The sequence below is a fragment of the Peromyscus eremicus genome, chromosome 11 (assembly GCF_949786415.1).
Source record: "Peromyscus eremicus chromosome 11, PerEre_H2_v1, whole genome shotgun sequence".
NCBI classification, from domain to species: Eukaryota; Metazoa; Chordata; class Mammalia; order Rodentia; family Cricetidae; genus Peromyscus; species Peromyscus eremicus.
This window is the reverse complement of record NC_081427.1, coordinates 57,652,468-57,679,420: the sequence shown is the minus strand read 5'-3', so window position 1 is coordinate 57,679,420 and position 26,953 is coordinate 57,652,468. Positions and strand designations below refer to the sequence as shown.

General features: G+C 40.8%; 1 protein-coding gene across 1 annotated transcript in view; it reads left to right on the top strand.

Moving 5' to 3' along the window:
* Window positions 1-1,841: 1,841 nt before the first annotated feature.
* Tbca (tubulin folding cofactor A) overlaps window positions 1,842-26,953 on the top strand; it is a 57,460-nt gene continuing 32,348 nt past the window's right edge. The window contains exon 1 of the mRNA XM_059276556.1: window positions 1,842-1,954. Within this exon, the coding sequence (XP_059132539.1) occupies window positions 1,902-1,954 (53 nt within the window). The 5' untranslated portion in view covers window positions 1,842-1,901. The remainder of the gene's footprint in view (window positions 1,955-26,953) is intronic.

Here is a 26,953-nt window from a genome sequence, read left to right as displayed (position 1 = left end):
CTTGGGAGCAGAGGGAGGTGGATCTCTATGAGTTCAAGGCCAGCCTGGTCTACAGAGTGAGTTTCAGGACAGCCAGGGCTACACAGAGAAATCCTGTCTGGAAAAAGCAGAAAAAAAAAAAAAAACCAAAACCATTTATTTAGTATGCATGTGTGCCTCTGTGTGTTTTTGTGTGCCATGGTGTACTTGTGGAGGTCAGAGGACAACTTGAAGAAGTTGGTTCTTTCAGTCCACTATTTTGAATCCTACAGATTGAACTCAGGTCACCAGGCTTGGAGCAAGGGCTACTACCTTCTAAGCCAAGTAGGTGCAATGTTTTTAATGCACTTAGCTGTTTGCTGTGCTGCTTTCTCCCTGTCACAGGATTGGGGGGGGGCAGTATATCTCAGGACAGGGAGTCCTGCTGGACACTTTAAACAAACTTGCCAAAATGCAGGATAGGAGGAACTTCCTTGCCCCCCAGAGTCCTCTTTTCCCAAGCTCAAACAGCACATGACATTTTACATAAGTCACAATGTAGGGGAAAAGGGCCAGCCAAAGAAACACACCCTGATACTAGAACCAGAGCCAAGGAAGCACACTTTGGCCCTGGAACTAGAGCCAGTGAAAGAAACACATCTTGGCCCTGAAACTAGAGCCAAAGGGCTAAAAAGGGACAGTGAAAGAAACACACTTTGGCCCTGAAACCAGAGCCAAATCTGCCCCTGATCAACTGAGCAGAAAACCAATCAGTCCCTGAGCAGAAAACCAGCCAATCCTTGAGCATAAAATCTAGCCAATCTGCGTTTGTCCAATCTCAGGGATTGAGATCTGACCAATTCCCTGAAAATCTCCACCCTGGAAAACTCCACCCCTAAGAAGCCCTATATAAGTCCTGTGCCTGCTCATTTTGCTGCTGCTTTTTTCCACCCTGGCAGGGGCCACCTGTCATCTGGATTCTTCCCTCCCAGTAAATCTCTTGAATGAGGTTTGGGGTAAGACGGTCTTTCCACAGAGAAGGAGCCTGGGCAGAGCAGAGCAAGACTGTAACACTTTCACAAGGGAAACCTTCCACTACACTCGGAGGGGGACCTGAGCAGAACTGTAACAACTTTGCTGGGGAAACCCTCCCCTGCTGGGGCAGAATTGTTACATTTTGGAAACCTTTTCCTGGAGCAGGGCTATAAGCTGCTATACTTACAGTGACTTTGTGGTATTCCTTGGCTCTCAATTGCCAGAATACTTTTCCATCCGCGCTGCAACGCTTACACACACTCTACAAACTTTTTTGTTTTTGTTTTTTCGAGACAGAGTTTCTCCATTTAGCCCTGGCTGTCCTGGAACTCACTTTGTTGTAGACCTGGCTGGCCTCAAACTCACAGAGATCCTCCTGCCTCTGCCTCCCATGCCACCACTTCCTGGCCCTACAAACATTTCTTTTAGGGAAAGGATAAAGATTTCTTTTGACTGGTTGCATGATATTTTATTTCATCAAATACAGATAGCGTTCTCCATTTGACAACAGACAATGAAAACCAAAATAATCCTTGATATCAGTTTCTGGGTCACACTGTCCATTAAGCAGATAATCCTGCCCAATTGCTCAGGAACAGAAAGTTTCTTAACTCAGGTTGTGGAGACTAGGAAAAAAAAAAAGTGCAACTTGTGTCCAAACCAAGTGGGCTGGCTGTTCAAGCACAAGGAGGATAGGCAGAAACTGGTGGTAGGGGATGCTGGGAACCTTGAGCACTTGTTGGAGCAACTTAGAGGCAGGGATTGTAGGCTCGGGCAGGGAGGCGTGGCAGGGCCGGGCTCCAGGTTGCGCACGCGCGCATCCTCGACGCCACGCCCACCCCCACCGCCCCTTCTGCGCCGGCGCGCCGCGCAGTCCCGCCCCTCCTTCCTGCGGCGCTCTAGGGACCATGGCCGATCCTCGCGTGAGGCAGATCAAGATCAAGACAGGCGTGGTGAAGCGGTAAGGAACGGCCCGCGGCGCCGCGGCCCGTGGCCGCTCTTCTCTCCTCACCGCCCGGGAGGTCCGGCGGAGGGTCGGCCCGAGGCAGGCGCGGCGCCCCGGTCTCGGCGGGCGGGACGCGAGGGGCCGCGCTCAGTCTGGGCCGGCGCTGGCCGGGAGCCGCCCTCGGCGCTGGCCCGGCCGCCCTCCGTGCGGGGCTCGGGGCGAGCGCGGTGCTGGCCCGGCCGTCCTGTGTGCGGGGCTCGGAGCCGCCCTCGGCTCCCGCGGGCCGGGAGGAGGAGGGTGGCCTGCGGCTGGAGGGCCTTGGCCTGCGCGCGCCGGGCGGCGGCTCGCTGAACTTGGCTGGCAGGAGGCGGAGCCCACCCTGGCCTGGCCTCAGGTGGACAGCGCTCAAGTTTAGGGGACGCTGCGAGCGCGGGCCTCACCCCGCAGGGACGGTGGCGGAGCCCTGTGCTCTTCTGACGTGCCCGACTCCCAGACTTGGGGAACTGGGGCGTAAACTTGAGCACCTCTGCAAACTTCTTCCCTGGAGCTCGCCCCAGAGCTGTGGGATGCTGCCTCCCATGAGTAGGCCAGGCTTGTGATTTGCCTCTATTCCCGACCGCCGGTACATACTTAGGGGTTCGTTAGAACTATTTTTGTTTAGATCCAAGGTGATCCAACCGTGAAGCATTCCAAGAGAAAAGATGCACAGCCTCCTTACGAGGCAGGTCATTCTGCAGTGGGAATAGCTTTTTCCTATTGACCCATCTCTCTGCCGTTTATGATATTCCCATCAGAGGGAGGACAACCTGGGAAGGAAAATCACTTTTTGAGATACTGCCCCCGAGTTGTAGTACTTCACACAGTACTTTGGAAGCATTTATTACGAAGACAGCCAGGAGATGGTATGAGTGGTAGGAAAGTGCACAGCTGGTCCTGAGTTGTGGCTGACCTCAAATCTTTGGTTTGGTTTTGGGTTTTTTTGAGACGGGGTTTCTCTGTGTAGCCTTGGCTGTCCTGGATCTCGCTCGGTAGACCAGGCTGGCCCTGAACTCACAGAGATCCGCCTGTCTCTCTGCCTTCCAAGTGCTGGGATTAAAGGCAATGCACCACCACCGCCTGGCTCCACTTCAAATCTTGATTCTGTCATTGATTTATGTATTCTGGAACACATCACGTTGCACTGTGCCTCTTTTATTGAATTTGTAAGGTAGAGTCTAAATCCCCCTGCATTCAGTTATTGAAAAGAAATGTCTGCTATGCTGTTTGATACAGGATGTGGCAAGTAAATAGTGGCTGGTGTGATACACGATAAACGTTTTCTTGACCAGGAACATGTTTAGTGAAGTTTACAAAATCTAAATTGTATCTAAAGTCATACTTCAAGTTAGTAGCAGAGCAAGCAAACGAAAGAAGGTTTCTGATTACAACTGGGATGTTGTGGGTAGAGCATTAGAACTTGGGATAACGGAGGGGAGTATGAGGTATATAACCCAGAATACAAATAATCCACACCATCCCTCAGCCCACAGTTGTGCTCTCTTTAGCCAAATGTGTGAGAGAATGCTTTGAAGTAGATATCATGGGAAATGGTTTACAGTGTTTTCCCATTAATTGGTATGTCCTCAATAGTTGTCACCCTTGTGGTCTGTATACTGTTCTATAAGTTTATTCAGTTTAAGTAGTTATAGCGTTATAATACATATGCTAGAGAAACGTCATTTAAGTAGGAACTTAAGAAGTGGTGTAAGGTCATCATCCATTACCCAGTTCGTTTTGTTTTTCCTTTCAAACTTGAGAGCCACTAGAATTTATATTTTAGGTTTCTGTCCTAGAGTTCATTTTGGATGGATTATACTGTGAAGTTTAATAAAATCTGCTGCAGCACTTGTGATTCAGAAGTCCCCAGTGTGGGGATTTAGGAGGAAATCTGGACAGAAGGATTGAGAGTTAGGGAGTATGGAAAGAGGTAGTTAATAGATGGTGGTTGGCATCAGGGAGATAATGCAGTGGTACAAGATGGCCACCTGATCATGATGGCAAATGGTGGAAGCGTCTGGTGGGTGAGACCCAGCCTGTATGTTAAGTGGAAGTAGAAGTGAGTTTCATTGATAGTGCTTTAGCTGGTGTCTTAGTCACTGTTGCTGTGAAGAGACACCATGACCAAGGCAACTTAGAAAAGAAAGCATTTAACTGGGGCTTTGTTTACAGTTTCAGAGGTGCATCTGTGACCATCCTGGTGGGAGCATGGCAGCAGGTAGATAGGAATGGTGCTAGAGCAGTAGCCGAGGGCTTAACTCTTATTCTCAAGTTGAAGGTAGAGAGAGCCAGAGATTGGGCCTGTTATGGGCTATGAAACCTCAAAGCCCACCCCGAGTGACATATCCCCTCATACAAGGCCCCAAATCGCTCCACTGATTAGGGACCAAACATTCAGATATGTACACCCATGGGAACCATTCTCATTCAAACCAACACAAGTGGAAAATAGTAAGAGCTTCATGGTGCCCTCCTTCCAGAGAAATGTTACCTAAACAATAACAAGTTAGAGGAGAGAATAAGGCACTGGGAACAGGAAAGAGTCTGTTTACTAAGAATGTTGGACAGCAGTGAGGCTGACCTGGTACTGAGCCTCTGATGAAGAGGGGGCCTTAAATACACCTCCTCAGTTGCAAGATTTTTCTCTTTTTAGGATTAATTCAGGCTGTGGAAATAGACATGTACAATACATAGGGGCAATTAAATGAAATTTTTCTGAGCAATCAACTTTGTTAACATGTGACTCAGTACAGATTGACCATCCCTAACTGGAAAATCTGAAATTCAGAATATTTAGAAATCCAAAACTTTTTGAGTGCTGATGTGACATTGAACATGTTCAGATTTTGGAGCACTTTGATTTTGGAGTTACGGACATTCAGCTGGTAAAATTTATACAAACATTCCAAAATCTGAAAAAACTCTGAAATTTGAAACATACTTGGTCCCAAGCATTTCAGTTAAGTGATACATGGACAATAGTGGGCATTGTTGGTAGATTTGATCTGTGTATTACTTACTTTTTTGTTGTTGTGATAAATACCACTACCAAAAGTAATTTAAATAGGACAGGGTTTATTTCATCTTTAACCTCTAGGTAACAGGCCGACACTAAGGGAAGCCAAGGCAGGAACTCAGGCAGGAACCTGGAGGCAGGAACTGAAGCAGAGACCATGGAAGAGGACTGCTTACCACTGTGCTTTCCAGGGCTTGTGCAGTCTGCTCTCATATTCAGCCCAGGACCACCTCTCCAGAGGTAGTACTGCCCAGGGCTTGGTGTTCTCATATCAATCATTAATCAAGAAAGTGCCATTAGGTCAGTCTGACAGAGACAGTTCCTTAGCTGAGTGTCCCTCTTTGTGGTGACTTTAATGTATCAAGTTAATAAACTAACTAGCACAGTCTGGCTGGCTCTTTTTAAAAGATTTAGATTTTTTTTTTCTCAGATTACTAGATTTACAGGTATCTGTGTATGTCACAGCTAGTCTGGCTACTCTTGTAGGAAATGACCAAATACTATTCCTAGTTTTCTTCCTCAGTACAGATCTGTGACATTACTGTCATCTATCTGGCTCTGTCCATTGATGTTTAAGTGGCATCAACTGTCCTGATTTTCTTGGACTGGAGTTTCCTAGGATATGGAGCATTCTCTGTTAAAACTGGAGACATCCAGGTAAACTAAGATGATTGATCATCTGTGCACCTAGCTCCTGGATCTCTATTTTGTCTATGCTATAATGTATTTGGAGGCTGTTGGTGGTACACCTATATGCTGTCAACCTCTATACATCAGGCCTTACTTAATTTAAAATGTGTGACATAAATACAAATCCTTGCCATAGTAGCTTTTTTTTCTGTACTAGTTATTTAGAAAATATTTTCACTAAAGTAGAGGAAAATTTGAATTTATTTTCTTGAAGAGTGTGTCAAGATGTGGTATTTTAGCTAAGTGATTTTTGTCTACTCTACATTTCCAAGTGGGATATGTGTTTATAAAATAAGTTTGTTACTAGACATGTGGTAAATTCAAGAAATTCTACAAGAAAAAAAAAACTTTAATCCATTTAATTTTGAAGGTGACCTTTGATTTTAAAGCCAACTTTTAGTAATGCCTGATAGCTAGCTCATTGGTGGGTGAATTAATTGATTAAAAATACTTTATTAAATACATCTTTTTGTAACCATTTTAGATTGGTAATAGCTTAAAATCCAGTGTGAACAAAGAATGTTAAAGTATTAGAAATCTCACTGACATTGCCCTATAGTTCTCCTCTGATTAAATGAAAGTGACACCAGTAGATTAGAATGAGACTGGGACAATTCACACTGCAATTGTGTTGCCTTAACTTTAACAATCTTTTAACACTCTTGTTTAAATGTAGCTGACACACCATAATTACAAATCTACAAGCCTTTTTATAGAATTTTACATCAGGAACCTGTGGGGACATTATATTGATTTTTTTTTTTTTAATAAAGCACTGTTCTCAAACTGTGCCATCTTCCCAAGTTTGTATATACCGACATTTATGGTACAAGAGTGTGTTGTCTCTTTACATACATACATAATACATTATATAGCAGAAACTGGAAACAATGTAAGTAAAAATCCTTATTTAGTTTAATATATATTGTAGTGGCATAAGAAGTGAAAAGTATACATAGTTAGGTAGACAAAAGGGTTTTCTTGCTAAGCGTTGGATTCTGGTACAGTTCCTGTGTTTATAATAATGATGGATGGAAGTGTGATGGGCACTGTGTGGGCAAGGTTAAAGACAGCTTTGTAAATGACCCTGGAAGCCTTTCTAGCTTGTTTTTCCCTTTTTGTGCCTTTGAACCACACCTCTTTGTTGGAGTTAAAGTTAACCAGAATGGATGGTGTCTTACTTTAGAATTTATCTAGCTGCTTTTGGAAGTTTTGTAATCAGTTCTCCAAAGTCGTAGTCAGAGGTGGTGTCAAAGCGGAATGCAGGTGGTCAGCTCGTCATCTACTTCTGCCAGCTACTTGGCAAGCAGGAGCCATGGACCCTGCAGCCATATGTCTCTTCAAGCTGGAAATGGAAAAACCAAGGTGCTCATGAGCATCATTTTCCCAACACAGAATATGTTCTGCAAATTGGGTTGGAAAGTGAAGGATCTTTTACTCTCTCTCTTGCTTGCTCATCCCCCTCCCTGTTTGTATCTGTACACACACACACACACACACACACACACACACACACAGTGGGTGTTTTCATGTTACTTGGTAGAAATGTTGAAACTCTGTAGTAAGGTTGCAAAATTATTCTAATAGATGCTTAGGTGTGTGACCTTTCTATTCTAGTTTGTCCTTTCTAACAGTACATTTATAGAACATCATAGTGTCTTGTTAGGATGCTGTTATGTACCAGAGAGCTCTGATTTTTTTCTTGATATTTTGTCATGGATGTGGCTGATTCACAGAACACTTATTTAGCAACCTCTCAGAATTTCTTACTGCCTTTGAAGCATCTGATACAGTGTTAAAACCTGTTAGTACTCAGTGAAAGTTCTTTTCAATGAACAAATGAATGATGCTTCCCCTGTAACACTTTTAAACTTGATCTAATCAGTAATTGAAAGCCACTGAAACAATGGTATGACTGCATAATAATTGCTCTAGTTATTTCTGTTTGTGGGAGTTAAGCAGACAGAACCCCAGATTCCACTCACTACATATCACATCTATGACCTTAGGAAAGTAACTTAGCCTTTGAAAGCTAGCTGAAAAATGGAATTTACAGTAGTATTTTTTCATGTTGTTATTAAGAAAATTAAATAAGGTAACTATGTGAATCACTTAGCTCAAATACCTGATACATAGCAAATGATCAGTATATGTTTACTGCTGTCATTAACATCTGTCTTGGTATGTGCTGCTGTAACAAAAAAATCTGAGAGTAGGCAATGTACAAATAATAGAAATGTATTTTTCACAGGAGGCCCAGAGTCTTTTTGACATCTAGGTGATACCTTGAGTGCTTTGACAAGGACAAGGAAGGGTTCAGCCCTATGTGAGCCTCTTTATGAGATCCCTTTACAAGAGAAGAACCTTCATACCTGACTAACTTCTAAAGGCTCCATTTCTTCATACTTGATTGGTAATTTTTTTCCACAGGAATTTTGGAAGGACATAAACAAACCATCATTGTTTAAGTCTTAAGTAGAAGACTTAAGAATGAATGCCTATGGATTCCAGGACGGACTCAGAACTTGATTTTTTTTTAATTGTGATAAAAATCTTGTTTCTTAGTTACTTGGCCAATGTTTGACTGGCCTTGGAGAAGGAAAGACTGTGAAGCTTGCATGTTTAAGTATTTTCTGTGGCTGTGTAATGGTGTCTTCCTGTTAATTGTTGAAGTGATTCTCTGGTTCCAAATCCCAGCAAAACCCTTCTCTTTTCAATAGAACAAACACTTTGTATCTATGCTATTAACATTCTAGGCAAGGCCACTTGTATTCTTTTTTTTGGACTTAAGATTATTGTAGTGGCAAGTGTTTGAGTGAATTTTAGAGAACATTAATTTTCAGAACCCATTTGTGATTTGTAAGTGTTAGAAGATGCCCCTATACTTCTTTAATTTTTAATTTATTATTGTGTATATGTACATGTATTTATGTTGGGAGAGGTCAGGACAACTTTGTGAAGTCATTTTTTTTCTTTCCACTTTTAGGAGGGTTACGGGAATCCAACCCCGGTCCAAGCTTCCTTGGCAAGCACATTTATTTGCTGTACCATCTTGTCCTGTTCCTATAGTTTTAATGCTAGATTATAGTATTGACAGATCCTCAATGTTTTGTTTTTAACTAAATTCTTTGCTTGTTGAGACACTTGCACCAAAGAAATACTTTATGGTTCTCTTGGTATGTGCATCTGTGTATATGTGTGTTCATGTTCTAACCTCGTCCATTAGAAACCTTTGTAAAGGATAATGAAGCAAATAAACATTAATGTAACAGCAAATATTCCTGGTTTCTAAATAATGCTGTTACACTTTTAATAAAAAGATAGTCTCTGAAATTACTGTGCAGTACTGTACTCTATAAAACCTTTGAAACTGTAAGTCCACTGAAGTGCAATTAAATTTAATACAGTAGTATAATTTTCATATCTAATGTTAAATTCTGAGACTCTGTATTAAGTTAAAATACATGAAGAATTTTTTTCAAGGCTGAGCAGTTCTCAAACTTTCAGGAGTCAATGAGATAGTGTCTGATGGTATTCATAAAATAGTGTGTAATTTGCCAGCTTGGTTAAGAAGTGGTAGAAACTAGAAAAAAGTTCATATGACATAGAAACATAGAAAAAAGCTCAGCAGTCTGGAACTGTTTACTTTATAACTTAAACATAGGGGACTTAGAAATGGAGAAATAAGAGAGAAACAGTGGCTATAACAAACAGCTAACTTTAAATAGTCATTCTTCAGGATGGCATGATATAAAACCTAACATCAAGGATTTACTTAAAAACTAGCAACCTTGAACATTGTTTCAATGTTATAAATGCTAATCTATTATAGAAAAATTTATGTGGTGGTGCACGCCTTTAATCCCAGCACTCGGGAGGCAGAGCCAGGTGGATCTCTGTGAGTTTGAAGCCAGCCTGGACTACAGAGGGAGTTCTAGGAAAGGCGCAAAGCTACACAGAGAAACCCTGTCTCAAAAAACCAAAAAAAAAAAAAAAAAAAAAAAAGATTTTGTAGTTTGCATGGAATTAGTTATAACTCTGTCCCTACTGTCTCTGAATCTAGTTGAATGGGTATTTATGTTTGTGTTTACCTGCGTGTTGCTAAATTAACCCTCATAAACAGGCCCACTCTTCCCAGGTTTAAAAAAATTGTAAATTAGAGAGATTGTTCAGTTGCTAAGGTCCCTTCTGTGCAAGCTGTGCAAGTGTGAGACTCCAGCATCACTGCAGAAAGCAGGCACTCACTCCACATGTGTTTGTAACCCAGTGCCAGGGAGGTGGAGACAGGAGTCCTGGAGGCTTGCTAGCCAGCCAGTATAGCTGCCAGTACACAGATTCAGTGAGAGATGCTGTCTCAGATGTGGTCGAAGCCCAGCGCTGGCGGCGCACGCCTTTAATCCCAACGCTCAGGGTCAGAAGCAGGTGGATTTCTGTGAGTTCGAGGCCAGCCTGGTCTACAGAATGAGTTCTAGGACAGCCAAGGATACACAAAGAAACCCTGTCTTTAAAAACCAAACATCAACCTGACCTCCACACACATGCACCCACGCATGTACATGCAACCACATGATATGTATGCATACAAGCACAATTATTTTTTAATCTTTATTTTTGTCACATAATAGACATACCTACTATGGAGCACAGTTTAGTATTTCAATGCATAATTAGCAGCTTATGTTAATTGGTGTATCTATCACCTCAAACATCATTTGTTTGGGGAGCATTCAAAATCTTATTTTAAAATATATTATCATAGGTTGTTACCTTTAAAGTTTTAAGTGATAACCAAAAATTGTCCATATTAATTGTGAATCAAGTATTGTTTGAATACATGTATATATTGCATAATCTTTCAATCAGGGTTCTTCATCCCTCCTGTGAGCCTGTTGAGATGTACAGTGTATTATTGCCATCTCTAGTCAGTCTGCTGTGCAGTCGCACATAACAGCTACTCATGCCTGTGTCACTGTGACTTAGTGCCCATTGCTACAGATTGTTACTGCTGTTTGTAAAGCATAAGAATAGGAGGATTGGGGCTGGAGAGATGGCAGTAACATAGTGAGAGAAAGATCCCTTCTCTGTGATAAAGAATTGCAGTTTTCAGAAATAATATTCCATTTCTTACAGTGCCCGTCACCAAGCCAGCAATTTTTATTGTGTTCACTGGATTCCTTTGAGTCCCTAAGCCTCTTTCAGTGTTTCTATAAAATAGAAGCTATTTGTGTAGAAATGCTAGGACATAGTTGCCCTTTTTAAATGCTTTGTGTGGGGTGGGAGGAGGATGTGCTTGTTTGTTTTCCTCAGACACCATCCCATTAGTTTTCTGAGACTGGGACCTTGGCTCTCCAGTTGGTCTATGCGGGTTGGCTAGGGAGCCCCTGTGTCTACCCAGCTTTTTCACTTGGGTCCTGGGGTTAACTCTGGTCCTCCAGTTTGTATGGCGAGCGTGTCACTGATGGGGCTCTCTCTGCAGCCTCCTTTTCAAGTACACTTGCTCACGATTGTACGTGGGCTTGCCAGGGGCTATGCAATACTAGAGCAGACTGAATGCAGAAACAGATATGAGAATAGAGCTACTTCTGTTAATTTAGACACAGATTTCCAAAAATGTAAAATGCTACCATTTTCGCTATTTGTTTTGAAAAGTAGCGTTACTTTTTATAAAATTGGTTGTTTTAACATAATGGCACATTTACTTATGTGTGTAATGTATTTATATGTAGTGTTTGCCCTTGTGTGCATATGTGTTTGCAGAATGTCGGATGTCCTGCGCTATCACTCTCTGTTTTATTCCCTTAAAGACGTTTCACGGAACCCGCAGCAGATTGTCTTTTGGCTAAGTTGGCTGGCCAGTGGACCCCAGTGATTGTCGGTATCTCTCCCTCCCCTCCCCTCTCTCCCCTCCCCTCTCCTAGCAGTGGTTACAGGTCTGCACGCTGTGTGGCTGTTGGGCATGGGAGCTCAGGTCCTCATGATTGTGCTGCCAGGACTTACCTGTTCCATCTTCCCAGTCTTTTTTTTTCAGCAAGTGAATTAAATACATTTTAATTTTTCCTAATTTTAAAAATGAATGCCAAAATATTAAATATTTCATAAGTTTTTTGTTTCAGTTTCTGATACAGCCATTACTAACAGATTTATATAAACGACACCTCTGTGTGGTCCTCAGTAATTTTTTTAATGTCAAAGTATTTTGAAATTCAAGAGTTTGAGAACCATTGCACTAGTTCAGTAAGCAACCATCACCCAGAGCTCATCCTTCATGATTCCAACCATAGAGGTTTAAGCAGGAGCCAAGGAATTTTGGATTTTACAAGTCCTGTGTGACTTCTCTTCATGTGCTCCTCTGAAAACACTGAAAAGAATTGTACAATTTTGTGAGTTCCCATTGCTCAAGACAATCATTCATGTTTACAGTATCTTTAGCGTACTCTTTAATATGAGGTGTTTCAATTCTGGAACAGTTGGATTTGAGTATAAAGCCAAGGTCCATGTAATGCCAACCAATATGCTCCCCACCCCCCCACCCCGCCTCGAGTTTTTCGAGACAGGGTTTCTCTTTTTAGCCCTGGCTGTCCTGTAACTCACTCTGTAGACTAGACAGGCCTCAAACTCACAGAGATCCCCATGCCTCTGCCTCCCAAGTGCTGGGATTAAAGGTGTGGGCCACCACCACCTGACCCAATATGCATTCTTACTCAAATTAGAGAATTTAATTTTTTTTAATTTAGTGTGTGTGTGTGTGTGTGTGTGTGTGTGTGTATGTGCATGTGCACATGACATGGTGCACAGATCAGGGGACATCTTTCAAGGGTCAGTTCTCTCCTTCCAACTTATGGGCTTCAGGCCTGGAACTTTGGTCATCAGGCTTGGCAGCAAGCTCCCTCACCCACTGAGCCCTCTCATGGGCTTGAAACAGAATTTTCATTTGTAGTGAATAGCAGTGACTCTTGAGAAATATGAAAAACAGGAAGTTTGGAATTTTTTTGTTAAATTGAACCATATTATTTAGCAATATTAATAACACAAACCCATCACTTAAAATGAGAACAGAAATAAAAACTAATTTTGTGTTACTCCCCTACCTGAAATAACTATTTTTTAGTCTTATGCTTATTATTATCTTCTTTTGTTCTATAACTACCATTTGTATATTACTAAATAAGTTTTAGTTATTTTTTACTTGTTAAGAAGGACATCTTTGGGGACTTCTCTTTCATTATCATCATCATTTTTTTTTTTTTTTTTTTTTTTTTTGGTTTTTCGAGACAGGGTTTCTCTGTGCAGCTTTGCGCCTTTCCTGGAACTCACTTGGTAGCCCAGGCTGGCCTCGAACTCACAGAGATCCGCCTGGCTCTGCCTCCCGAGTGCTGGGATTAAAGGCGTGCACCACCACTGCCCGGCATCATCATCATTATTTTAAAATTTTTTATTATTTGGGAATCTAACATAATGCACCCAGATCACACTCACTTCCCAGTCTTCCCATGTCTGTCTCCCCCACCCTTGATCTCTGCCTCCCCCAAGGGAAAAAATAGTCCATTTTTGTGTTCTCCATATATTCACTGGAGCAGGGTCAGATTCCTACTGGCCAGCCCCCTAAGGCTTTCTCCACCTGCATCCATGCCAGAAGTCATTGACTGAGGTAGAGCCAGCTCTACCTCGCCAATGCCACAGCCTGCACCACAGTGTAAGAGGCGGGACCAGCTCTTCTGCAAACACACACACACACACACACACACACACACACACACACACACTGACATTAACATGGCTTCTGTGTCAGCCCAGACCACGTGCAACTGTGTGGGCTTCGGTGGTAACATGGGCTATAGTCATCGACATGGCTGTTGACTGTATCAGGACCACTGACTCACTCATGGCCTTCAGTGGCTGCATGGCCAGGAGCTTCGACATGGCCTGGGGTGGTTACCTATGTCACATCCGCATAGCGCTAGAGGCAGCAAGGCCTGAGGACATCACCAAAGCGTCAGGCAAAGGTACAGCCTACATATGTCTACATGGGTTTCAGGTTTAATCAAGGCCTGGGGCAGCAAGCGGCATAGACCACTGACACTAACATGGCCTCCCGTGGCGTTGCGGGCCTTTGAAGAGGTCCAATCCAGACAGTGAAACCTTTCCTCATCTCCGGCCTTCATTGTTGCCCAGAGCCAGGGACATCCTGTGGCCAGGTTCCGAGGCAGACCTTCGACCCTTCTCGGCCACAACAGCAAGCAGATCTCAGGCCTCTCTCTCACTTGCCACTGCCATGTTCCAGTTCCCCCTCTCTCCATAGCGTGCTTGCCACTAGGGACTGCCCAGCTAATTACAGACAGAGCTAGAGTCCTAGATTTTCCTCCAAATTTAGACCTTGAAGCTTGTGAGTTCAGCAGACCCTAAGTTATTTTTCTGCTTTATTGTTTTGTATTTTTGTGGTGGTGGGGATCAAATGCAGGGATTTTCTGCATGCCAGACAATCAGTAATTATGAATTATATTCCTAGCCTTGAACTTCAATTTTTAAACAATGAATTGTGATATCCAAAAATTAACCATTTGTTATATTTGAAAATAAATGAACCATTAAATACTAGTGATCATACTTGGGAGAATTTACATGTGCATTCCTTTTAGTTACTAGAAGATTCATTTTATTTTTTCCCTTTGAGTAAATTTTAGAGAGTACCAAGCCAGGCATAGTGGTGGCCTATAATCCCAACTTCTGGAATACAAAGCCAAAAAAGACACATGAGCCCAGGAGTTCAAGAGCAGCCTGGGAAATAGTGAGAACTCATTTCAAAAAATAAATGACAGCAAAAATCATAAAAACTAATTAGACATTCAGGCATACCAAATAAATTACCTTACTTCTGAATATAATCCTGAAAGGAAAGAGCACTTTGAAATACAAGGTAAAATGCAGAAATTTAAATATACAGACCTAAAAACTTCATGAGTTCATGTTTCAAACATGATTGTCAAAGTATCTTTCTGGCCAAATAGAATAAGGAGCAGCAGATAAAACTTTAAAAGACCAATAGCACCTTGCTAGCACATAGCTAATAAGGACTAATAGGTACTTAAACTGATGAAAGTGATTCAGACAACAACACATTAACCCCCTACTGTGCCCTGTTTTAAGCTGTTAATAGGCATTAGCCTTTTAGAGAATGACTAGCACTTTCATATTCATTTCCTAAGCCTTTGGTACATCAGTGAACTGTGAGAGCCGCTAGCTGTGTCTGGGTCTTAGGTCCTGTGTGTCTTCCAGAATACTTGCAAGACTGCTACCTGCTCTAAGTTTAGAATCTGTGTGCTCTTGATGTTCTTGGTGCTTTTTGATTGCTTTAAGTTTTGTGTAGAAGTTACATGAGGAATCAAGGCAGGTTTGTTTGTTTTTCTCTAATAGAGAGAATACTACATGTAGTGAAAGTAATGATTCTTAGATTTGCTTAAAAAAATTACCATAGTAAGGCCATAGTTTTTTTTTCAATGTTTTTCAGACCTATATGAAATTTTAAGTAATTGATTTTCCCCAGAAATGAATCAAATAATTGAAAAAAATAGGCCCATTAATATATATGTATATGAAGAGCGTTTTAAAAATATAATTTTCTTAAAAATACTGTAAGTGACCTTTAAGCCAATTCTCTATGAGTTAGAATACTGTCTTGAATCTTTATTTGTGTGTATTATTTTTATAGAGTTTTAAAATAGATGTTTTATGTTTTCATAATAATTCCAAATCCAGAATTTAGAAAACTGGGACCAGCAAGATGCCTCAGCAGGTAAAGGACTCATTGTTGAGCCTGTTGTTCATCACTGGAGCCTTGTGTGGGTGGAAGGGGAGACAGACACTCAGAAGTTGTCTGTCCCCTTACCATCACATGCATGCTATAGGCATACATCCGTGCATCACATACCAAATCAGTTAATTTTAAAAAGTTAACAACAAAGAATCTGCTTAATTTTAAAAACAATTATGTCTTGAAGAAGCTTACTATATAAGTAAATGATAAATATATTGTCTGGATTAAATAATAATGTAATTTGAATAAATTTAGATTTTACTAAACATTTGGGGGCTTTGATTTTTTTTTTTTTTAGTATTTAAATCTCTTTAGTCTCACTCCATCCTTTTGACTGACTTTTATTTATATGATGTCTGCCCTTACTTGTTACTCCTGTGAAAAGCATCACAGACCTGTCTCTCGAGGACAACCTTCACCTCCCTTACTAGCTTATACCTCTAGGCATCAAGCATTTAGAAGACATCTTGTTAAATCACTTTGGAACTGATCTTTGTTCACTAGAGTCCCCCTTTAAAACTCCATTTCTTTTTTAAGTTTGGCTTGTGAGACTTTCTCTTCTTCAGCCAGTAGAGTTGGCTCCCAGTCTGTTTCTGTACTTTTCACATCATGGTCATTGTCTTGCTCAAAGTTGCACGAACGTGGTGTGTGCAAAGCTTGATGTCAAGACTTCATTGCTGGTGATTTCTTTAAGATTGTAATTGGGTTTTTCTCTCCTCCTGAATCAGGATGATTAGTCTTGATTTCCTGTTCCAGTCTACACTGAATGTAACCCAGGTCAGCTTTCTGGAAGCAGTAGGTCTCCTTCATTCTCCACCCACCATCAGTTCCAGCTTGTCAACCTCGCCGCCAGGATGAGGGGGTCAGTATTCTTAAGTAAAAGTCATAGTACCTAATCTGTCTATGACCAAGTGGTACATTTTTAGTAACATTGTACAAGAAATGAAAGCTCCGTATACAGAATACTTCTCTGTTGTTTCTTATGTGTATTCAAAACCAGTACACACAGAAAAGGAAAAAAAAAATCTCAGCCAAAACCTAAAAATGAAGAAAGTGTTTATGCGAGACTGCCTTGTTCAGTTTATGTTATTGTGACCACCAAGTTAACAACTGAAAGATTTAGCCATAGTCATAATTTGACTTTTTATTTTTTGAGACAAGGTCTCATGAAAAGGTGGGAGGTGTAGTCTAGGCTGGTCTGGAACTTGATTGTTAGTGCAGGATGACCTTGAACTTCTGGTCCTCCTGCTGTTTAACAAGAGCTGAGGTTCTAGGCCTGTGCCACATGCCTGGTTTATGCAGTGTTAGCGTTCAAGGCCAGGGCTTCGTGAGAACGTTGGCAAGCACTCTTCCATGTGAGTTACATCTCTGCCCTAGCATTTGACTTAATTAAAGTAGTAAGTAAACATTGAAGTTAGTATGGGGCTTGAATTTGTTTAAAATTTTGATTAAGATTAATCTTTTGATTAGAATCAAATGTATAGAATTGTAACAGTCACTATTTCAGAATAGATACATCCTATACATGTTAAAAAATTATTTTTCTATATTTAATAATCAAATTCTTCAGTTTAATGGCCTGCTTGGCTACAGTTTTATAATTCAGAAATAATCGAAACAGTGAAATACATTTTTTGTTTGTTTTTAAATAATTTTGAGGTATCATTTTATAGCCTGGGCTAATTTGGAAACTCACTGTGTAGCCCATGCTGACCTTGGAATCTCAGTTACTCTCTTGTTTGAGCTTTTTGTTCGCTGAGATTAGAGGTGTGAGCTACCACACCCAGTTCAGTGAAACATGTCTTGAGTAGTATGGTGGTTTGAATGAAAATAGCTCCTTAGGCTCATAGGGGTGACACTATTAGGAGGTGTGGCCTTATTGGAGGAGGTGTGACATTGTTGGAGGAAGTATGTCATTGGAGGTGAGCTTTGAGTATCAGATGCCCAAGCCAGTAGAACTCCCAGCTACCTCTCCAGCACCATGTCTGCCTACATGCCGCCATGCTTCCCACCATGATGACAGTGGATTAAACCTGAATTGTAAGCCAGCCCCAATTAAATGTTTTCCTTTATTTGAGTTGTCATGGTCATGGTGCTTTTTCACAGCAATAGAAACCCTAAGACAAGTAGCAAGTTTGAAGTGTGTCTAAAGGCTGAAATGCCCTGTTGGGAACCAAATGAGTGAAAATGCTTTGCTCTTTGAATGGAGTGTGCTACTGCAGGAGCAGAGGTAATCAGTACATTTGAAGACGTCGAAAGTTAATCCTTTCCTCAGCAGCAAGTGTACAGAAGCTCCTCTTTCTTACAGAGTTAAGCATCTACCACAGCCCTTGAAAAATCTGTCTGTCTTCCCAAGGGAAAATTATTGTCCAAGAGAACAATTTGGAACAGTTTGGGTGGGGGAGCAGTGAGGTGAGAGCTAGTGCCTCCCCACTGGCTGCTAATCTCACTGCCGTCCAGGCGGTGATGCGTTCCCGGAGCCTGGCGCTTGCCTGGAGCTTGCGTCGCTGGATTTCTTTCAGCCTCTGGTTCTTGCCCATCTACTTGTGGCAGACACTGTGCTGAGTGCTGACTGCCGTTCACCAGAGCTTTCTTGTTCCGTTTTTGCCAGCAGTGACCCTCCCCCACACCAGCATCATTTTTCACTTGATAGGCCTTTCATGCCGGCTGTTTAACACATACCATGATATGTCCTGTCCTATTCCAGGTTTGTATTTATTGTGAAGACTCAGAATGGCATCTTCCCTATTTTGTGGCTACAACTGTGAAATTGGCGATTGTTAGCTATAGTACAGTGCTTTAGAATTAAACTACATTTGTGACCCAGAATTAACTTCAGTAGAAAACCAGTATTCAAATTTGCAACTATGTATGTAGCTTTGCTTTGAATTACAAATAAGTAATGTATACCATACTATTTTGAAACCAAGTGATGAGAACAACTCAGAAAAGTTAGCCGTGTATCACTCGTATAAATTATTTATTGAATACCAGTGTTTTCTGCATCTAAATTTTCTCACCATCTCCTGCTTCTTTTGTTTTGGCAGCATACACAGCTATTGGAACCACAGTGTTAGTAATACCTGTTCTGCCTTCATCCATTGTGATTACTTATATAAAATAATTGTAGTGAAGAAATTGAGTTTACGATTTGCTTAAAGGCTGAAAGTGGTAGAGCCCGGAGGGCAGCACTCCTGAGTGACATGGTATCCTGGATATACCATTTTTTTACTCTAACAGATTTGTAAGGGATGAAACTTGCCATGAGGTCATTGGTTGTAGAAAATAATTGTAACATTGGGTTTCTAGGAGCCCATTTAGAGAAACCCATAAGTCTAACAGTTAAGGAGTGCATTCTTTGTGAGCCAAAAGCTGAGCTCGGTGGTATAACCCTGGAATCCTAGCATTCAACATTCAGGAAGTTGAAGAATTCAAGGCCAGCTTGGACTGAGTGTTGTGTGTTCAAGGGCCATATAGCAAGACTCAGAGGAGGAGGAGAGAAATTGGATATAACTAATTATCAGTCTCACTCACCATGTTGGTATCTTGAATACCATCTTCTCAGCTCATTCTAGATTTTCACACACACATGATTTGGGGGAAAGCTTTTCCTAATAGACCTAACCCAATCCCCAATTTAATATGTGTTTAGTAAAGCAACATCTTTTTTCTATAGGTCAGTATATTTACTGAAACAGTTGTAGCTTGTGGAATACTTTGTAGATTTTTGTCTTGTATTGTTTAGGTGACTAGGTTTCTAGTTGTGAAATCCTTTAGTATTTTCTTTTGCTTTTTCCGTGGGTTCCCTCCCCGCTTAAGGAGTCTTTTACTTGCTACTGTGGTTCAAATGAAGGAAAAAGAAGAGAAGTGGCCACATAAAACACGGTTAGCCTCCAGTTTCTATTAACTGTTTATGTGGAGGAACAGTGTAGGGCGCATCTGGAATTTGAAACACTGAATTTTAAAGGCTCAGTAGTAGTGAGCATTGGCAGGAAGAGCCAAAGATAACTGTCTTCAGTAGAGCAACATATTTCAAACTATTTTGAGCTAAACCAGAGTAAGAAATACGTTTTATTTTGTATCATGACAAAGAACACTGATGCAGACCCATGTATAAAATTGAAACAAAATTTGATGGAATATTTTTTTCTATATATGGTGCTCTCTGGTTTTTCAGATACTAACTATTCTGTTCTCTTCCTGTCAAACAATGGAAGTCCGAAACCAGAGAATTGTAGTGAATTTAAGGCCACTCCAGACTCCATGATGAGAATAAAGCCAGCCTGAAAGGGCTATGTAGTAAATACCTGTCTCAAAAAACAAAACAAACAAACAACAACAAAACAAAAACCCTAAAACCAAACAAAAAGAGCCAGTTGTATTGGCAGCTCACCAAGTAGATTTCACAGGTTATTACCAGAGGCTGAACTGAGCAGTCAACTGGCCGATTTAACACAGAAGCCAGTCAAGTGGGCACTAATGGGTAAAGGAGGGCATTACTAAAATATACTGAATAGTTATCGTGTGTACAGCATTGGATCAGTAAATATACCTGTAATTATATTCATTCCTGTGTTATATAATGGCCTTTCTGTTTTATGTAGGAACTAGGTTTAGAGAGGCAAGTAACGAACTTAAAACCACATAGATAAAAAAGTCACATCTAGGGGCTGGAGAGATGGCTCAGTGGTTGAGAGCATCGACTGCTCTTCCAAAGGTCCTGAGTTCAATTCCCAGCAACCACATGGTGGCTCACAACCACTTGTAATGAGATCTGGTGCCCTCTTCTGGCCTGCAGGAACACATGCAGGCAGAGTACTGTATACATAATAAATAAATAAATCATAAAAAAAAAAGTCACATCTAGGATTTGAACCCATGCAAATTAGTCTTATGACTCCAAAGCCCATATATCTTCTACCAAATCATTTTGTCTCCCAAGTAACATTGCAATGTACATGTTAAACTCAGAAGAGAATTAGTGACATTTAGCTGCCATTAGAATTTTATAGTGGAGAATAACAATCAAAAGCTCCATTAAATGTGAGTTGAGATAGGCATAAACATTGACAAACAGTTAAATAGTGATAGATTGTATTGGCTTTCCAGAGAGCTTTAAGTCTTCATGCCTCTGCTCATCTACGAGGTGGAGGTAATCTCCTTTAGGCTGAGATATATGGGGTTTCCTTGTTGTAAGGTAAATGAAATGTTGAGGGGCTTTACTACTGCACCAGAGCAGATAATAAGGCAATTAGAACTGTTACGTTGATGAAACACCAGACTGGGATGAATTATATCGTGCTTTACAAAGAAATTCGAGATTTTACAGCAACTTTTGAGACCTAAAGAGGAAAGATTCATCATTGAAGAGAAAAGAAATTGATAATTAAACTTCGAGAGCAGGTTTATTGGCCTGAGCAAGCCTACTTATAAGCATTTTTGGACCAGCTTTAGAATATTTTATCAGCCTTGTAAATAGGTGGAAATTATCAGTCTGTGCTGATAATTTAATTTCCTTTGTTAATAAAATGAATTGAAGATATGTTTCTTCTTTTTTCACTTTTTGAACTGTAGCATATGATAGGTGTCATTTAGTTCAACCCTCTTTATAAATGATGAAGCCAAGACCTGCAGACATCAAGCAGCTTCCCCAGATCAACTGAGATGCTGTCAAGGGTTAGAAGTGAACCTCTGACCCTTTGTTGGTGTCACTTGCATCTGACCTGAGTAGCAGTGTTGATAAATGCCTTCACAGATAACTGGCTTGATGAGTACTGTGCTTTACCCTAAAATTCCTGCCCTGTAAAGCACCTCCATTGCTAATACTTTAGAAGTGCACAGAAATGCACTTTTGCCAAAGTCGCTCCATAGGCTGCTGTCGTTTCAGCTGCTTGTTTTTTTCAAGCCAAAGCTTTGTTCCTGAAGTCTGACACCTATAGTGTGATGGTGTCTGTGGTCCAGGCATGGGGGCTATGGGGCCACCTTACCTTTTCCCTAGTTTTCTCATAAGCTTTTCGGGAGTGCCTGCAACAACAGGAAAATGGTTTACCTATAAACTTAGTTTTGTTTTTTATGCTTTTTTTTTTTTTTAAAAAAAACTTACTTATCAGTAAAAACATCACACACCAAAACTAAACAAACCCCAAATCTATACAACACAGTGAACTATACCCAGTTAGAAAGGTGATTTGAAATGGTAACTGTGGAGCTTCATATTAAAATTTGCATGTCTGTTATCAAATATATTTTATGGACTCATCTACCAACAAAACCAAAATATGCTATATCCTGTTCAGCTTTAAAAGAAAATGAAATTCAAAAAATTTGCAGGAAAATGGATGGACTTAGAATGTATAATATTAAGAGAGGCCATAAAAATCTCAGAAGGATATGTTCTTTCATGGAGAGTTCAGCATATATATATATATATATATATATATATATATATATATATAGTCTATATATGTAAACAAAGGTACATGTGGATACAGTATAGCATGAAGAAAAGAACAAGAAAGGCTAACGGGATGAGGAAAGACTGAATGCAGGTGTGGATATGAATTATGAGAGAGGACATAAAACTTTCTCTGGTTCTTACTCTATCATGTATTTTTAGATTTTATTATTTCCAAGATGGGATCTCTCTATGTAGCTCCGACTGGCCTGAAACTTGCTGTGTTGGTCATGCAGTCTAGCTAGGAACTTTGAATCCTGTTGCCTCAGCCTTCTGAAGTGGAATTATAGGTGAGAGGCACCACACCTACCTTTAATAATTCCTTTAGAAAACTTTTTGGGATGTTAGTCTGATGTTTTACCAAAAGTCTTTTCTAGGGTCCAGAAATTTATCTGTATCTATTATGTACGTCTTTGTTTAAGCAGGCACAGTTTTGTTATGTCAGTTACTGAATGCTAGGTCTCTAATGCTCATCATCTGTGTGGTTTGTAATACGGTTGATCAGAATGACTAATAAATAAAACTAATACTTATATTAAGAAAATAAAGATCCACTTCTCGTGAAAGTGATTGATAACTGTGTTAGAAAATTAAATTCAGGTTAGTTGTAAATGTGAACTAACAGCAGTTGAATCATACCACAGTTAATGGTAGCTTTATATAAACTTAGGGGTGATGCTTTGCAAAGAGCACAGGTGTTGATGTTTTTGGCAAAGTCATATTAATGACCAGATCAAGGGTTCAAGAAAGTCAACAAAGGATGATAAATTTAGGTTGTAATTAAAATGGAGAACTGAAAAGAGCTGGGAAGATGCAGCATTCGTAGGTAGGTAAACACAATAAAAGACTGCTAGGCATGGTGACTTGTAATTTCACCCTCCGGAGGCCAAGGCAGGAGGATGTGGGTTCCAAAACACTGTGGACTGTGATCTAGCAAGCTCCAGGCTAACCTAGGCTATATAGTCATACCCTGTCTAAAAACCTGAGGGGGTGGGGAGGAGGAAGAGGGGGAGGTTGAGATTTGATTGAGGGGAGTGGGTGGAATAGAGCAGATTTTAGTATTAAACATGGTTTGTTTTCTAGTTTGACATTTGCCAGCCTGAATAAGAACTGGGCAGCAGCACATTTAAGAGCCCACTCTGTGTTTACCTTGTGATCCTTGTGTATCTGTTTGGGATGTCAGCCAAGTTTTTCATACTATGTGAAATCTAGATATGATCTCACAGGCCATGGATACCAATTGGTTACAGAGCATGTTTTGATCAAGAGAGATCCTAAACTAGGAGCTTTGTGGTCATTTGCTTGTGGAGAAACTCCTGTCCCAGAGCTGTGGGGTGTGTTCCATGCCTCACACTTGGAAGGTAGCAGCTTCAGTTTTTTTCTTCAGAACTACTTTAGGTGCCTGGGGTTGTAACTCGGTTGGTAGAGTGCTTACTTAGTACTCATGAAACCCTGCACCGCCAGCACCACATGAGCCATGTGTGGTGATGCATGCAGCCTCAGCACTTGGGAAGTGGAGGCAGGAGGATCAGAAGTTCAGGTCATTCTCAGCTTCATAGTGAGGCCAGCCTGGCTTATACAAGACGCTGTTTCAGAAATAACTTTAAGGAGAAAGGATTCTATTACGTTTCCTTAATTGCCAGTAACATTCTTCGAAAATTCTATCTAGCAATTACTACTTAACTTATAGAAGTTTCTCCTATAAAACTACAACAAAGTTGTTCATTGTCTTCATGGAACCATTAAAATAATTATATGTTTTGAGGCTCTATATTACCCACGTACATATCTATCTGCCATAAAAATAAGATTGCTCAGTGGTTAAGAGCACTGACTGTTCTTCCAAAGGTCCTGAGTTCAATTCCCAGCAACCACATGGTGGCTCACAACCACCTGTAATGTGATCTGGTGCCCTCTTCTGGCCTGCAAGGATACATGCAGACAGAACACTGTATGTATTAATAAATAAATAAATCTTTAAAAAAAAAAAAAAAAGCCGGGCGGTGGTGGTGCACGTCTTTAATCCCAGCACTCGGGAGGCAGAGCCAGGCGGATCTCTGTGAGTTCAAGGCCAGCCTGGGCTACCAAGTGAGTTCTAGGAGAAGCGCAAAGCTACACAGAGAAACCCTGTCTCGAAAAACCAAAAAAAAAAAAAAAAAAAAAAGATTGCTAGATTAGACTCTGTAAACATAATAAAATTATGGGGGAAGAAAACAAAGTGGAAAGATAAATGGCAAATTGGAAAATACCATCTGTGTGATAAATAAAAAGCTAGTCAGAGCTCAGCGTTCCATTGTAGAATGGGAGGGAGGTAAGAAGACATACACAAAAAGTAGAGCTAAGTGACGTGAAATAGTAATAGTAGCACCAACTGTCTTCTAAATACGGTTGTAGACGTTTAAATAGGGACAGAATGGTAGAAAAGAAATAAGTTTTGCTTTAGTGGGGAAATGGAGGTACTAAATGGCTAAGTAACTTTAAAATAGAACCAGGGTTCAAATTTCAAGTCTAATTCTAGACTCTTTAAAGACTGTTGTATCTTATGAAGAATCAAACAAATGCCAAGTAAGGCCTATATTATGCCCCTCTACAATAGATAGGCCTAGCCACTCTGCTTGGCCATCTGAAGATTTTTATCTAAGGGAGATAGACCATAAGATACTGCTTGAATAAAGCATGTTGTATCCAGTGAGTGAAACACAAGGACAAGGTGGTACAGACTTACGATCTCAGCATCTGGGAGGCTGAGGAAGGAGAACTGTTAAGTTCAAGGCCCTACTTCTCAAATTCTAAGGTCCATAGAAGCCCTTGTCTCAACAACAAACAATAAAAGACCACCATATAGTCACTTAAGATACCTACTATAGGTCTTTGTTATAGGTCAAGACTGGCTTTAAAGGCCTTTTACAATGGATTACATGAAACTGTATTTCAGTCGCCCTGAAAGAAGAGATTGGGGTTGTTTTGTTCCTAGCCCACAGCTTGGCACATGGCAGCCCTCCGTATATCCAGTCCTACTGTCCATGGCTTCAGTTACCTGCTGTAAACTGCTGTTGGAAATACTAAATGAAATTCCAGAAATAAACAATTTGTGAGTTTTTAATTGTGTGCCATTCAGGTAGAGTGAGGAATCTTCTGATGTGCTTGTCCCTCTTGCCTTGCAGAGAGGATACAAGTCATCCCTCTCTAGAGAGTCTACACTATAATGTACTATCTGCCTCTTACTCGGTGGTCATTTCAGTAATCAGTATCACACGAGTTTGCGTTCAGGTAGCACTTATTTAACAATGGTCCTAAGGCTGTAGGCCTCAAAAGGTAAAAATAGTGACGATTTAGATATATTGAAGAGAAACTGTAAAGTGCCTCTTTTAAGTGAAAAAAATGAAAATTCACAATGAGGAAAGAAAACCTAAGATCCATGTAAGAATAAATTTTCTGTCCATAAAGTCATAAAGTAGGGAAAAAATCAACAGCAGTTTTGTTTTGGAAAGGCAACATACATGGTTGAGTAATGTCTGCACGTTGTAGACCTCACTGGAGGTTACTGTGGGTGGGTAGGTGGGTGGGAGAAAGGTAGGTGGAGAAGACAATGGAGAGGTCCAAGGCTTGCACATTTTTGGTTCTGCCTTACTAGGAACCACAGATCATTTGAATTTAAGCCCTTTAAAATGTTAGTGCTCTGCAAGTGTTTCTGTAAGAAGAGATACTGAGTTTATGTTAGCATCTGCATGAGCTGCAGGGTCTGTCATGATAAAATCACCACAGTGGTGCTTAAAAGCAACTAGAATTTAGTCACACGTCTAGAGCTAAGTCCAAAATCAGGTGTCAGCAGTCTCATGATCCTTTGGATACTTGAGAGAATCTTTGCTTGACTTTTCTAGCCTCTGGTGTGGCCAGTAATGTGTAAGTTCCTCCTCTTGCCTTCTGTGTGGTCGACTTCTTGCATATCTCTTCTTAGATTAGCAGCAGTATTTCAGTGAGGTTTGACCTCATCGTAACTGATGAATTATATCTGCAAAGACTTAATTTTCAAGGAAGATTACAGTCTAAGGCTCTGGTACTGTAACTCAGTAGTAAAGTACTTGTTTAGCAAATGAGACCCTGGGTTCTAGCTCCAGTATAGCATGGCAAGAATCCTCCCCCCACACAAGTATACTGGAAACATTTTTTAAAAAATCCCACCCTTTCACGTTTTACTTTTTAAAAGAACGTATTAGGTGGGCATAGTTTCTTCACAGTCTTTACTCTCAGCTCTGGGGGTGGGGGCAGAAGCAGGTGGATTTGTGAGTTGGAGGACAGCCAGGGCCACACAGAGAAACGCCGTCTCGAAAATTAAGAGAGAGAAAGAGAGCACATTATTTCACCTTAACTCTTGTGACAGAAAATACTACAAATACTGCTACCAAACTTAGGGATACATTAAAATTAAAATATTACCAGAGAAACTAGAAATAAGATTTAATCTACGAGGATAAGATAAATGCAGCATTTAGTGGATCAAAATAAAGATGCACAAAGACACATTTAAAAGAATGAGTCCTTATCGAGCTGGTGAACCGATTTCTACAAAAAAGAGTGTGTGTACTTGAAGGAAGGTTGACTGATGGCGCAGGCACAGAGCAAGTAAAGCTGCCTAGTGAGACGGGCGTTTAAGTACACGGTTCGTATTTGTAAGGTCATCTTGTTCCTCTTGTGTAAATCAAATGATTGAAGTTTACTTTTTGGTGGTCACTTTATTTTGTAGACCCCAAGCATAATGAAGCAGTTAACAAGAGCAACAGAGCTTCTGAGTCACCTCCGAGGCTCCAAGAAAGGCAAACTGCTTTATGATGGGAGTGGTCTGTCTCCCCGGTTCCATATATACCACCTAACTTTGTGGAAGTCTGTCAGTCACAGGAGAGCCGCTCGGCATAATGGAAACGACTTTTTCTCTTTCTGTGAGATCACCCCAATCAATTATGCTACACTTCCCAGAAGACCTGATTCTTGTGAGCCCGAGAGGCCAAG